Source organism: Garra rufa, chromosome 16, assembly GCF_049309525.1.
Source record: "Garra rufa chromosome 16, GarRuf1.0, whole genome shotgun sequence".
NCBI lineage: Eukaryota > Metazoa > Chordata > Actinopteri > Cypriniformes > Cyprinidae > Garra > Garra rufa.
This window is the reverse complement of record NC_133376.1, coordinates 33,736,283-33,752,165: the sequence shown is the minus strand read 5'-3', so window position 1 is coordinate 33,752,165 and position 15,883 is coordinate 33,736,283. Positions and strand designations below refer to the sequence as shown.

The 15,883-nt window shown below is 36.7% G+C and overlaps 2 protein-coding genes across 2 annotated transcripts in view; both read right to left on the bottom strand.

Moving 5' to 3' along the window:
• mbnl3 (muscleblind-like splicing regulator 3) overlaps positions 1–3,165 on the bottom strand; it is a 69,734-nt gene extending 66,569 nt beyond the window's left edge. Inside the window, exon 1 of the mRNA XM_073821092.1 lies at positions 2,969–3,165. The gene's annotated coding sequence lies outside the window, so the exon portion shown is untranslated. The remainder of the gene's footprint in view (positions 1–2,968) is intronic.
• Positions 3,166–6,025: 2,860 nt separating this feature from the next.
• hs6st2 (heparan sulfate 6-O-sulfotransferase 2) lies at positions 6,026–13,077 on the bottom strand. The gene is made up of 2 exons (XM_073820643.1): positions 12,232–13,077; positions 6,026–7,691 (listed from the first exon to the last, which is right to left on the bottom strand). The coding sequence occupies exons 1-2, from the start codon at positions 12,789–12,791 to the stop codon at positions 6,851–6,853; spliced, it is 1,401 nt and encodes a 466-aa protein (XP_073676744.1). The 5' UTR covers positions 12,792–13,077; the 3' UTR covers positions 6,026–6,850.
• Positions 13,078–15,883: the final 2,806 nt, after the last annotated feature.

Sequence of the window (15,883 nt, the reverse complement as noted above, 5' to 3'; positions counted from 1 at the left end):
ACCGACCCTCGGGGAGAAGCAGGGTACGTGCTGCGTACTGCCCTGGTATTACCAACAAGATATATGACTTGTCAGCCATGTGAGGACCTTTAAATCGCAGACATAACTAAAGGGCAGCAACGCCACTGAAGTCTGACAGACGCCCGGCCTCTAAAGCAGCAGGACTCTTGTGACCTGACCTTTGACAGTGCACATCATAAGGTGTGAAATCAAACAGAATGTCAACCGCCACTCAGACGACTGCAGGTGTTTTCCAACCATGACTGTGGGGTCTATGTTATGAACTTGACCTGAAAGGAACTGCATTGTTGTATGCATATAAAATTGCATGGCCTGTATCTTAATAAGATGGGGAAAATTGCTAAATATTAACATAAAGCAAGTTCTAAGCACAATGCAACAACTGGCAGGTTCAGGGACGCAACTGAATAGCTCAATAGCGCTTCGGTTTTAATCTGTGTATGGATAAATAAAACATTCAGGGTTCACATTGCTTTTGACTGTCAATTTCAATATGGAGTTCAACAATAAAACCTGGTGAAGATTTTCAGGTGGAATATATCAATTATACTTTTTAGCATACAAAGGTCTCATCCTGAGAAAAGATCTTGAAATTTGAACACAGCACAACATTGAAATGAACAAAGAATAATATTCAGCCAAAGAAATATTTTAAAATAGGGTTGCAAAACGATTTATCGCGATTAATCACATTTAGAATAAAAGTTAATGTTTTCACATAGTATATGTGCGTGTGTGTATATTTATCATGTATATATAAATACACACACATACATGAATATATTAAGAAAAATTGTTAGATTTATATGTATATGTAATATAAATACATATACACGTATTTTTTTTAAATATAAACATAATAAACATACAAGGTACACACAACATATGCAAACAAAAACTTTTGTTTTCAATACAATTAATCGTGATTAATCATTTTGCAGCCCTATTTTAATGTAGAACAAAAAATGGTAACATTTACAATAATGTGCAATTTGTTAACATATGTAATGTATTTTTAATACATGTTAATGTATAATTAACATTTTTTGTGCATTTAGGTATGAGTTAATAACTATAAAATTGTTCAATTTTAATTTAGATTTGTTCTTAATACATTAAATAATGATAACGATAAAAATCAATATTAGTGTATGCAAAAATTGCTATTGTATTAGCTAATGTCAACATTAGGCAATTAACTGCATTTAAAATAAAAGTTTTTGTTTACATACTATATGTGTGTGTACTGTGTATATTTATCATGTATATATTAAGGTAAAATATGTCAGATTTGTATATAAAATATTTATATTTATATATAATATCAATTATATACAAGTATATACTTTTATTTTTAATGCAATTAATCACGATTAATTGTTTTGCAGCCCCTACTAAAAAAATGGTAACATTTACAATAATGCTCAATTTGTTAACGTATTTATAATTAACATTGGTAACCCTGGACCACAAAACCATTATTAAGTAGCACAGGGATATTTGTACAGATTACAAAAATTACAGATTTTTCTTTTGTCAAAAGTCATTAGGATATTAAGATAAGATCATGTTCCATTAAGATATTTTGTACATTCCCTACCATAAATATACCAAAATTAATTTTGATTAGTAATATGCATTGCTAAGAACTTCATTTGGACTACTTCAAATGCCTTTTTTTTTTTTTTTTGCACCCTCAGATTCTAGATTTTCAAATAGTTGTATCTTGGCCAGATATGGTCTTTTCCTAACAAACCATACATGAATTGAAAGTGTATTTATTGGGCTTTATAGATGATTTCAATTGCAAAAAATGGACAATTATGACTGATTTTGTGGTCCAGGGTCACATTTTTTATGCATTTATTAATTTAGGTTTAGTTAATAACATTACTATTGTTCGATTTAAATTTATATTCTTCTTAATACATTAAACAATTATAACTGATGCAATTTGAAATGTTTACATTTTTATTGCATTAGCTAATGTCAACATTAGGCTATAGATAGATAGATAGATAGATAGATAGATAGATAGATAGATAGATAGATAGATAGATAGAAATTGGCCAAAGTCTGTGAATTTTAATAAACTGTTATAATATCCATATCTGTGGGAACTAAACAGGTACATTAAACAAGCCTGACAGTGGAAAATAAAGGTCATCAGACTAATTTTTCTATATAGAAGGAATGCACACATGACTATCGATTTTCATGCAACAACTCAGACATGGACGACAAAATAAACTAAAGCATTCAGCTTTGGACAGTTGTCTGTGCTGGCAAAGATCCGATGATGTGAAGGGTTAGCGGGACAAAGGACATGCAACTTCAACACACCAAGATACAAAAGCACCCTCACACACTTTTCCAGCCCCAACTTTTACATGTTCCAGGAAACCAAGGACAAATTCAGCTGGTATCGTGGGTGCACACCTTATGGTTGGGACTGCACCCAGCCCTGGCCATGAAAATTGAAATGTCAGCGTGACAGCCTTACTGGTTTTAGATGCCAGACACACAAATACAGCATCAGAAAAGATATACAGCCCACTGCACCTGACATGTGAGAGAGTTTGAGCTCCATCCAACCTGTTTACAAAGTAGGTGCTGCTCAGGGCACCACAGCATTGATGGGAAGCTCAACAGCTGTCAGCAAGTGTATGATCAATGCGTGACACCCAGGCGTTTTATTATACGTGACAGCTTGTGCGTTAAGGTCAAACGACAGACCTGGCTACTCGGTATACGGAGAAATTCATATTCTAGACTTATGCGTCACGGTGCGAAGAGGCCATGTGCGCAAAAGCAAGGTTAGAGATGGAGAATCATAAACGAGCGAGCGTCAGTCGTGACAGCGAGCAATGCATTACACCAATCACATTTGCAATAACATGTATGATGAAAAATGAAATATGTGTCTTTACGAAAGCATATGACTCACCTGTGCAGACAGCGCACGACTAGAGCTCGGGTGACATCAAATGCAGCGCAAAGCGAAATAAAGATTTGTCAATAACTACGTCACGATCACTGGCTGATGTGAGGCGCGCGCTTTGGTTGCAAAAGTTCCCCCGTTGAACCGAGAGCTCTCGACCGCGCAGTTTGCTGCTTAAAGCTTCGGACAATGACCAGCGGCTGCGGGGTGTTTCGAGTTGAACGACGAAGCGAGCGATGGGGAAGCGTGAAGCGAACTTGCTAGCTGCTGCTAGGCAGAAGACGAGACGAGGGAGGGCAGAAGGGAGGAGTAGAGCGAAAGTGTGCACGGCAGTACGTGCATTCCCATGTATTGCCTCCATTTTAGGGGGATTCCCACTCGACCTCAGCGCAAACTGCGCCTTATGGATGAGGACTCCTATAACGAGAAATATTTGATGTGAACGGCTTGGATTTAAATGCATTCAATAAATGGCGTATATATAAAAATATTTAGACAGACAGAAGATCCGTCCTCACTCTATAGATAAATTATACTATTAGTTATAGTTTTTAAAGGTGTATTCAGCATTTTTTTTAACATGAGAATTTTACACATTAATCGATTAATCTAAATATTATATAAAATATATATATACTCACATGAGATGACCCCAGGCATATTATTCTTCTACATGGAGCGGGTCGCCCTCTCGTGGACGCAGCCATGATGGCATCACATGACCTGACGTGTCGTATCCAATTATTAATAATAAACGCGAAACACACACATACACTACCAGTTAAATGTTTTTGAACAGTAAGATTTTTAATGTTTTAAAGAAGTCTCTTCTGTTCACTAATTTGATCCATGGTACAGCAAAACCTGTACAATTTTGAAGTACTTTTACTAATTTAAAATAACCGTTCAAAAGTTTGGGGTCAGTAAGACTTGTAATAGTCTTTAAAGAAGTCTCTTATGCTCATCAAGGCTGCATTTATTTGAGTAAAAATAAAGAAAAAAATAGTAATATTGCAAAATGTTTTTACAATATAAAATAATGTTTTTTATTTTAACATACACTAAAATAGAATTTATTCCTGTGATAAAAAGCTGAATTTTTATCAGCTGTTACTCCAGTCTTAAGTGTCACACGATCCTTCAGAAATCTAATATGCTGATTTATTATTAGAATGATCAATGTTGGATAATATCAACAGTTGTGCTGCCAAATATTTTTTGGAACCTGTGATATTTTTTTCAGGATTCTTTCATGAATAACAAGTTTAAAAAGTACAGTGTTTATTCAAAATATAAATATTTTATAACAATGTAAATTATTTATTATTAACTTTGAATTATTAACTTAATACATCCTTGGTGAATAAAAGTATTAATTTCTTTAAAAAAAAAAGTAATAATAAAAATGTACTGACCCCAAACTTTTGAACGATAGTTTACATTTAAAATGTAATTTTTTCCTGTGATTTCAAAGCTGAATTTGTAGCAATATTACTAGTCATCACATGATCCTTCAGACAAATTTGCTGCTCAAAAACATGTATTATTATCATTATGTTGAAAACAGCTGAGTAGAATATTTTAGGAATCTTTGATAAATAGATAAAATAAATATTTTGTAATATTATACGTCTTTATCATGTTTTTTTGATCAATTTAAAGCGCCCTTGCTACATAAAAGTATTCATTTCTGTCCCAAAAATACAAAATACAAAAAAATATACTGACTCCAAGCTTTTGAATGATATAGTGTATAATGTTACAAAAGCTTTTTATTTCAGTTGAATGCTGATCTTTGGATCTTTATATTCATTAAAGAATCTGATTGTACTGTTTTAAATATTGATAATACTACTACTACTAATAATAAATGTTTCTTGAACAACAAATCAGCATATTAGAATGATTTCTGAAGGATCATGTAACACTGAAGACTGGATGCTATCACAGGAATAAATTACATTTTAATATATATATATATATATATATATATATATATATATATATATATATATATATATATATATATATATAGAAAGCAGTTATTTTAAATAGTAAAAATATTTCACAATATTGCATCATTTATTTTAGGCATCCAAAATACACCAAAATACACCAAAAGTATTGTTAAATATTAGTAAAAATATTTCACAAAGCTTTTGCTGTATTTTGGATCAATTGAATGCAGGCTTGTTAAGCAGAAGAAAATTAAAAGTCTTGCTGTTCAAAAACTTTTGACTGGTAGTGTACATGGGCCTGGTCTAAACAAAACCTGTACAACTTAAAATTCACTGGTACTTTTAGGGCAAATAGGAGCTAAAATTAACAAAATGTAGCTTTAACATCATTAATATTTCAGTGAGTACATATTACTCCTCGGGTTGGCCAATGAAACACATGCCTTTTTGAAAAATGTTTCTAAAAATGTTGTAACTAGTTCTTGTTCTATAAGACCAATACATAAAACGTTGAGGGAAAGGGAATGCTAATCTAACAATACATTTATTTAATGCAACAATGTATTTCTATAGGTTTTATAGGTTGACTACTGACAAACTTTCAGAACATACAAACCCAAAAATATATTTAAATGGATTAACTGGCCAAACAAAATGATCCAACCCACTGAGTCATATAACAAAATCAGCATTTTGTTCTATCCACCTTATTTTTCCCATAAGAGCGTGCATGACCATTTGTAAATTTAATGTGCCTGGCTTCCGGTGTCTTTCACTTCCAGCTAATTGTAGCTGTACAAAACAAAACTGGTGTATCAAACCATATTATTTGAATGTATTATCTTAATAATGAACACACTGGTTTGTTCTCATTATTTCTTCTCGTTATTTCCCTACAGTGGCTAATAAACCAGAAGTCTCACACATTCACTGAAAACGGCTTAAAAATAAGATGGATAGATGCAAGGGAGTTTACACATGTAAGCGTTCATTCGCAAGTAGTGGGTGTTACTTTGGCTCCATCTGCTGTAGAGAGAAAATAAAGCAAACATAAAGACACCCTTTCGTAGATAATTCAACTAGCCACAAACAACTTGGATTATTATAAAAAACGTATTTATTAGTACTCACAAATTTAATTCGTTTTCCAGAGCAATCGGTGCTCCTCAGTACAACCTGTGGTGTGGTATAAATCCAGCAGATGAGGTGATTCACAATGGCTTTTTATTTTCAAGTAACAAAATATCATTAAGCCAACCCATGACCTGTGATTCTATGAGCAAACATAAATAAAAAGTATGAGGAAAAAAACAACAACATACTTTTACATCTAAAAAAAAATGTTAAATCAAAAAATAATGTTGGACTTCAACATAAGGCTAGCTTGTGATGTGCACGGGATTGTGACGATTGAAGACACTTAGAAAAAAAAGGCAATATTTAAAATCGTACATTACAGGAATGTAAATTAAAACGTGCTGCCTAGAGATTCCTCCTCAGAAAATGGCATTTCTGAAACATTCCAATCTTTGGCTTTCACCATTTGTGAATTTCAGTACATTAATTGCAGGGAGGATTTCCCTGGTGCAACCTGGAGTCATAATGCCCTGTCTCAAGGGCAGAGTGGTGATGGGACAGTGGATTTGATCGTATTTTCAGTTCACAAGACACATCAGGCCGCAAGACGATAATTCAAATATGATATCTAACAGAGAAATGGTGCTAAAAATCAATATACATAAGAATTTCAATGTGCGTTCCACAAAATGCATTTGTCACAGAAAAAGCAACCCGCAAATGACAACCCGTATATGCTCATTTTTAGCAGTGATTTGGGCTTAAAGGATTATAGGTACCCCAAAGTAATCAAATGGAATCACCATTTTCTAGTTCAGTATTGAGTTCAACCCTCTTCCCAATTAGCTGGTGGCTATCGCCACTGCTCCACATTTTCTAAATAGTCCAATATGGTTTCACTGTCATCCTCCTCTAACCAGTTGTCCTCTACCTGTCCTTCTGATTCGCTCTCCAGCGTTTGTCTAGCATCTGCTTGTTTCTCTTCCGAAAAAACAAGAGCTTGTTCCGTCATTGACGGCTCCTTGGTGGGTTTAAAAACAGGAGTCACCCCCCACCAAGGCTTCACCTTGGCACGTAGCTTGCGCCTCTCCTGCATACGTCGCTGACGGGCCTCCCTGCGCTCCTGCTGCCTGGCATACTGGAAACGCTGGAGGAAAAGGTCCCGTGCGTACTCATACAGCTCCACGTCCCACTGGCTAAGCTCTCGAATCCTCCGCTGGGTCTCCGGTTCCACCTCTACGCTCGCAGCACGCGTGCCGTTGAGCTGCGTGAACGGTGCGATGAAGGACAGGCGGAACGTGTGCTCAAAGAGGTACTGTGTCTTCCGCTGATATTCAGTTAGACCAAAAAAGGCCATGTTTCGCAAGTTGCGCTTGGCACTTTCCAACAGCACAGCCCAGCGCTGGTTTTCACTCATGATGGAAAGGTTATAGCAGCCTACCAGGCTAAGGTCAGCCAGCATACGGGTCTGTCTGTTGTTGGCTAGGTTGTATGGGCAAGCCATGAATTCCTCCAACGAACAACCCGACCAGTCGTCACCATTGTAACAGCTGGGCAGCTCGGATAGGGTGGGTAAACGGCCGTCGCACATGTGTTTTGAGGCCTTCCAAGTGGCACCGCGTTGAACGTGTCTCCATTCGCTGAGGTACCGCCACACCGGATCCCTCAAGATGGTGATGTAGTAGTAGTTCCTACTACATGAGACAGAAAAGAGAGGAGTTTAAGAATGAGCTCAAACTAAAGCAGTCACAAGTGACTTGAAACAAAATGAAATGCAATATTGCATATGAATCATTAAGTTAGGGAAAAGCTGTCATTTTTTGTGCATGTTCACATCGACAGAATTATTCATGGCGCAGTTTCGGCTGGAGCGTGTCAAGGGAGCGATCTTGATGGAAAACGGAATGAATTATTGCTGGTTGACTGTAATTATGGGCATTTCAGCATAATGAGCGAATGAGAAGAATCATCTTTCAGCTCACATCCAGAACACTTTCCATATGAATATCAATTAAGACCGTCTGGACAAATGCATTCAACAACAGCGGAGAGGAAGTCTCTGGAGAGACTCAACTTTTCCTTTACTTACAAGCCAACAATGAGCCCATGGGATTGGTTTGATCTAATTGTGTCAATTTAAAAAGCAGGCCTTTCATGGTTTATATCTGTATGCATTAGTCTGCATATTTAACTGTGCGTGCTCATTTCGCCTAAAGTTAATATTCAAAACACTTATAATTTTAAAACACTTACGCAGATCTCAAAATTATTATCCATACTTTAGATTATTAAGCACTTCCAGAACAATAATGTACAAATAATCGACTCACCCCATTGTCATCCAATATGTTCATGTCTTTCTTTCTTCAGTCATAAAAAAATTTTTTTTTTCAGGATTTCTCTCCATATAGTGGACTTCTATGGTGCCTCTGAGTTTGAACTTCCAAAATGCAGTTTAAATGCAGCTTTAGAGGGCTCTAAATGATCCCAGTCGAGGAAGAAGAGTCTTATCTAGCAAAACAATTGGTTATTTTCTAAAAAAAATAATTTGCAATTTATATACTTTTTAACCTCAAACACTCATCTTGTCTAGCTCTGTTTGAACTCTGTGCACTCACAAAGGGCTCTAAGCGATCCCAGTGAGGAAGAAGGATCTTATCTAGCAAAACGATTGGTTATTTTATAAGCTCTAAGTGAACTCTTTGTATTCCGGTTCATGACAGTTAGGATATGTCAAATAACTCCCAACTCATTTTCTCCTCCAACTTTAAAACCATCCTACATCGCTGCAGAAGTACCGACCCGGCGTTTACAAAGTGAACATGCAAAGAAGGTCAAACGCTCTTTACAAAAAAAGGTAAAACATGTAAAACATGATGTAGGGTGATTTAGAAGTTGGAAGAGAAAATAAGATGGGAGTTTTCTGACATACCCTGACTGTCATGAACCGGAATACAAAGAGTTCACGTAGAGCTTATAAAATAACCAATTATTTTGCTAGATAAGATCCTCCTTCCTCGCTGGGATCGTTTAGAGCCCTTTGAAGCTGCATTTTGGAAGTTCAAACTCGGGAGCCATAGAAGACTATTATATGGAGAGAAATCCTAAAATGTTTTCCTCAAGAAACATAATTTCTTTACAACTGAAGAAAGAAAGACACAAACATCTTGGATGACAAGGGGGTGAGTACATTATCTGCCAATTTTTGTTCTGGAAGTTCTGGAACTACTCCTTTAAGTAGTGATGCTCAAATTCACTTTTAGATTTTAGGTCTTGGCATTTTCTTTGTAATCTAATTACATTAAGAATAGATTTTTAATATCTGTCACTGGTTATGAATAGGGATGTAACGGTATTATCAATATTGTGGCGTCACGATAGCAAAACTGTCTCGATATTATCGTAGTGACATGACGATATCAAACTAAAAAGGTCTTTAAAGTTGTGTTTTGTGCCATTTTGCTTTGGCACAGTATCTGTCAAATGAACCAAAACCGAAAGCACAAAATGGGTTAATCCTTTCATCAAGTGTTTTCGCTGCGCATTCAAAGCAAACTCTTCGTTCAGGCGATCAGCTCATGATCCAGTGTTTTCCACACCTCAAAACGGCTCAGTTCACAGTGAATGCAGCGAACTCGTTTATTGCATGTGCTTTGAGTTTAGCGTGCATTTGGAAATGCAATGGCCACCTGTTATGCTTTATTTTCACGGCAGAAGATCACACCATTTCATTAGATTTGTAGTGTGACGCGCTTTTGTAAGCCTGATTTCATTGAAGCTGGAGTTTTCCTATAAGTAAAAGCTCTACTGCCGTTTCCGTCAAAATAAAAGCTTAAAAAGTGCAGTATGAATTGCTGACAGCTAGCAGTAACATTAATGAGTAGCGGTTTAAATGGGTAACGTTACTGCAGTCCAAACTCAAAATATCTCTTTCAAGTGTAGAAATTAGGAAAGAAGTATCGTAATTTCCCTACTGCAGCGTAAAGCAAAAATAATATACCTATGAAATTACTGATATTACTGTCAAGGTTGTTATTATGATTATTATATTCTAATTTGTTTGGCTTCCTAAAACACCAGTGTGAATGTAATTTAGACTGAGACAGTATACTAAAAATAAAAAGAGTACCCTTTAAAGTTTAGGCACAATTCTGACTTTTTTCTTAATTAAGAACATGGGTTGGAGCTCTTAATTTATAACACGCAAAATGCATTAGATAGAAGAATATAACTTTAAAATCACAATAAATATTGTATCGTGGACTTCATATTGAGATATTATCATATCGTGAGATTTTGATATCGCTACATCCCTAGTTATTAACCATGACATGACAATAATTTGTCTTATTAGTATCAGACAGAATTTTAATACTAGTATATCCCTAGTACTCTTCACTGCTACTTGAATACTTATTCGTTTTAAATCATCAAACCAATCTACAGTGTTGGTTTTTCCTTTCCCAATAAATCATTTTCCCTACAACTGCACAAAACATAAGCTTACAGTGCACACAGCTTACACACCGAACTAACATTACCTGGGGAACATGCCAAATCAGAATCCCCACCTCATTCCAAACGAAACCATCAAGTAGGGTTCAGTGTAAACTACAGATGATTAATGGTTAACGCTTCAGTGAAGCATTAATTCACAAAGGATAAACATTAGCATTCAAAAATTTCTTAATGGTTTTGAAAGAAGTCTCTTGTGCTTACCAGGCTGCATTTATTTGAACAAAATCTACAGTAAAAACATTAATATTATGAAATATTATTGCGACTTTTCAGCAGCCATTACCCCAGTCTTTAGTGTCACATGATCATTCAGAAATCATTTTAATATGCTGCTTTGCTGCTCATAAAACATTTCTTATTATTATTATTATTATTAATTGAAAACAACTGCATTGCTTAATAATTTTTTGAAAAGTGTGATTTGTTTTATCGGGAATCTTTGGTGAATAAAAAGTTTAAAAGAATATTTACTTGAAATAGAAATCTCTGCTGTCACTTTTAACCAACTTAATGCATCTGTCCTTAAAAAAAACTAAAATTTAAGCAATACTGCACTCTTCCCAGTCTTCAGTGTCACATGATCCTTCAGAAATCATTCTAATATCCCGATTCGCTACTCAAGAAACATTTCTTATTATTAATGTTGAAAACAGTTGTGTTGCTTAATAGTTGCGTGGAAAGTGTGATACATTTTTTAGGAGTCTTCTTTGAAGAACATTTATTTGAAATAGAAATCTCTACTGTCACTTTTGACCAATTTAATGCATTTTTGCAGAGTAAAAGCATAAATGCGACCCTGGACCACGAAACTAGTCATGGGACAGTTTTTAAAACTGAGATTTATCATCTGAAAGCTGAATAAATAGGTTTCCATTGATGTACGGTTTGTTTAGATAGGACAATAGTTGGCAGAGATACATACAACTATTTGGAAATCTGGAATCTGAGGGTGCAAAAAAAAATCCAAATACAGAGAAAATCACCTCATCCACATGAATTTCTTAGCAACGCATATTACATTTTAATATATTTACGGTAGGTATTTTACAAAATATCTTTATTTTAATTTACAAAATAATATGTCCCATATATGATCTTGACTTAATATTCTACTGATTTTTGGCATCCAAGAAAAATCAATCATGTTGACCCATACAATGCTACAAATATACTAGTGCTACTCATGACTGGTTTTGTGGTGCAGGGTCACAAATTTCCTCCAAAAAACCCTAACATTTTGAACAGCAGTGTGCCTTTTAAAACACTCAATCCACTCAACACTATCTCATCAAATCCAATCCCTCCCAAAGCAAACATTATGAAACATTGTTTATCCCAAGCTACCGGGAGTTTATTTAAAGGACAAGCCTGAGAGAATGGCAGATGTTCTGGTGCCAGCAGGCTGTCTGCCCTCCAGGGTGTCTGAAAGGGTGACTGATTATGATGATGGGTCCCCTGTTGCAGGAATGCGCTGAATGAAAGCAGACTCTCCGGGATAGAGCCTGACCTGTTGGAGGCTTTTGTCTCCGCATAATTGACTTGCTAAGAGGCTTCAGCACTGAACTGAACGAGAACAATATGAGGGGAAGGAGTGGCGAAGCGCACCGTGACTCCCCACAATACCATAACAAAAGCAATAAGTTTGTTTATCAAGTCTATTACAGACACTAAAATTAGTTTGATATACTGATAAAAAAAAAACAATTAAACTCTCACCTGGGAGTCCTGCGCCTCTCCTGAGCCTCTCGGTTGCTCATGAAGGAAGGCACGCAGTTGGTGAGCTCGGTCCAGTCCGCATGCAGCCCGCAGCTCCAGCCGGTGGAGAAGCGGGAGAACAGCCAGGTGTCACGTTTGCCCGGCCGGTAGCAGGTACACTTCTTCTGGCCCGCATGGCACTCGCACGGCCTCTCCAGCTGGATGTTGCGGACGAGGTGACGGCCAAACGTGGTCCCCCCAGTTTTCTGAATGTGGAGGAACACTATAACGTCGTTCCCCTTGATGTTGAATTCTACAGCGCGATGAAGGTCTTTGGTAGTGAAATTAAACCGAGGCACGAATCGAACCAAAGCACCGTCTTCTGAGCTGTACGGATCTCCCGCACCGGCTCCGTTCATGCGATCCCCGGGTGCTCGACTTCCGAGTCGGGAGGACAATGATGCCAGGTGGAGCAACTGGCAGTCGGACGTAGGGCAGACGTATTGTAATACAATAACGCCGAAACACAGTACCATGAGAAGTGCGATGAGAAGCCGGCTGTAGTAGGATTTTTCATCCATCTTCTCGCTGGAAAAGTGAAAGCATTACTCAGTTGTGCGGTTCCCCCACCGCGTCGCGTCGGCCAGGAGGAGGAATGTGTAACAAAACCTGCGACTCGAGCCTCAGCACATCAAAATATGAACACGCCCAGCGCTTTTTCTGGATGTTTGTCTTCTCGTGTCGAACGTAGTTGATGCTTACATGTCTCCACGGGGCTTTCCTGTTCGTACTAGCATCGTATTGCTTTGAGATCTTCAGATAACTTCTGCTGTTTACCTCTGCCACAATTTCGTACTCGCTCTTCCCCGTTCCTCGTTTTCCCAGTAGTCCACACCGCCCCCATCCGGATTTCCCCTTTTCAAAATAAAAGCCCCCGATCGGACTTCTATTTTGGAAATCACAACTGAGGTATTTTACAAATTCTGTTTTCGATTTGCAAGACAAGTGACTGTCTAGACATTTAATTGGCTAAAAATGTATCTTTTGATAAACAAAACAATATTTGTTAACACACACAGGCACACTGGGTTTTCAAGTTTTTGTGCTGTACAAAATATTTTTTATCCCCAAAAGGGACTTTTCCCTAAAACTACACTTTATACACTTTTAGATTTTCAGAAAAATTATATTTAGTATGATATACAAGCTTGTTTCCTCATGGGGACCAGAAAAAAATTCCCCACAAGGTCACAATACCGGTATTACTACATTTGTCCCCATAATGCAGGGAATTCCAGAACCACACACTCACACCTTTAATTTAATTCAGGAATACTGCTTTACAGGCAAAACCAATGTTATTTTTGCTGGTTGATATTGTCTTTTCCACCTTTTTCTTCCTTTTTCTTGTAAATTTTATAGGTCTGGCTTCCAGTCTCATCCACATCCAGCTATTTTTAGCTGTACAAAACAGCTTGTTTTGCCGCTTAATAGAGCAAATTGGTGTGTCTTACTCTTACCATATTATTTTAATGTTTTATCTTAATTGAACACACTGGTTTGTAGTGCAAACTGTTTTACCATTTACTGCACATTGTTTTCTTCTTGTTATTTCCCTTTATTGGCTAATGAACTGTGAATGAAATGAATGATGAAAGTCACATCCATAGGTTTACTTTTGTGTTAAATAAAAAGGTGGATCATTACAATTGTCATTACAGTTATTAGGGGTTCAAGGGTGTAGGGATGGTTGTACTCACACATCTACAACGTCACCAAGGCTCCCCCCAATCATGAGCAATTCCAATTTTTGGATTTTTCAAGAAAAACTACTTTTTGCTAACTAGTCCTAGGTTTTTGGCCGATCTGAAGATTCTCTGGAGAGTAAATATATATATAAAAAAAAGTTTATCTTTTGACTTTTTGTCACAAAGGGATGCCAAAATGTTCGAAAGTGGTGGGCCGCCTTTACTAAAACGGCTATAACTTTTGAACAAAATGAGATATCGTTACCAAACTCACAACGCGTACGTATGAGCTAAATCTGAGGTCACATGAAAAAGGTCACAGAGCTTGGCCACTTGGTGATGCTATAAGAGGGGGAAAAAAAAAACAAATAAAATTGCCATAACTTCGCAACTGCTTGTCCCATTGACGTGAAAATTGGTACACATGCTCTTGGTCCAAAGCATAGATATGTCTACATAGATGCACCATTAGCAACTGTTTCTATGGGACGCTATAGTCCTGAGTAAACAATGAGCGCCGTCATTACGAATTCTAACTTGCAATTGGATGCTCTTCTGTTCTGGTCTCCATACGAACCCATTCAAATAGCGGCCATCTGTTATTAATTTAGCTTAATTTTAATTAATTTACACACTCATTATACACATTAAACTTTGGGGAAGTTGCGCTACAGAGCCATGTGCTTGGAATATACACTAATTTTGACTAGAAACACTGGAGACTGGAAATGCAAAGCATTCTTCAAGTTAAGAGTCAGTCATGTTCAGGAAAAATGTCTTGACGTCATTCACCATAGTAATCAATGAATATTCCAAGGTGCCACAATCCTGCACAGCCGATGGCCTGCAAACCCATAGTATGGTGAATGACATCAAGTTGACCGTTACAAGGTGGCAGACATTTCTACATGCTTGGAGAGGTTGAATGGGGAATCTATACATATCTATGGTCCAAAGTGCCACAAGTAGCTATAACAAATACTATAGAATACCCAAGACGTATCAGTCATATAGGTTTGAGTGGGGAATAACGCAACGCTCATTATGGCCGCGAAGCCCCGCCTTCTTAATGAAAGAGCCAATCGTTGATTAGTAAATTCAGCACGTCACTGCAGCTGCAAATCAGCTTTTTTTTAATGCTATTGAAGCACAAGGAACCATATTTATGAGGCAGTTCTCGTCAGATTTCATGGGTGATTTCAAATATGAAATTTAATCCTAAGCTTGGTGAACAGTTTTGGAGACTTTGATGTTTCCCCATTCAAATAGATGCATGTTGCAAGCTGCACTTGCATGTTTCAAAGATGGCCGACGAGTGAAATTACTTGACTTAAAGGAACTTTGGCTATAAGGACATTTGCGTATCTCAAAAAAACATGGCCACCATAGGCCGATGAACTTTTAGCACATATTAAACAAGGTTAACCGAGGTTGATTGGAATGAAACTTGGCGAGCCTGTTTAACATTTTTGAAAGAATTTGAAAAATCTGAAATTTACCCTTTGGGAAGCTATAATAGGTTAGTTTAGAAAAGGGGCCTGTCCAAATATACCCAAAAGCCTATAAAGCCCAAACAAAAACTCAAAACTTACACAATGAACAAGCATGCAATGTTTTAGGGACATCAGACTCATAAATGTAAAAAAAAAAAAAAATTCTATGGTACAATACCTGTATTTGCCAAAAATGTTTTAGAAAATCATTGATTTAGGCGATTACAGGCTTGCTAAATAATATGTAATGTCTTTTTTTACATGTGCTTAAATCACTTAAACTGTAATTGCTACTTGCAGCTATATTTTATTTTGTATCTTGTGTAATAAATGAGTCTCAGAACGTGTAGCATTCTCCATAAATGGTCTCTATCACATTTTCTGTACTATTGGAAGAAAACAACAGAGGCTTGTTATTAATGCTTATTCAAT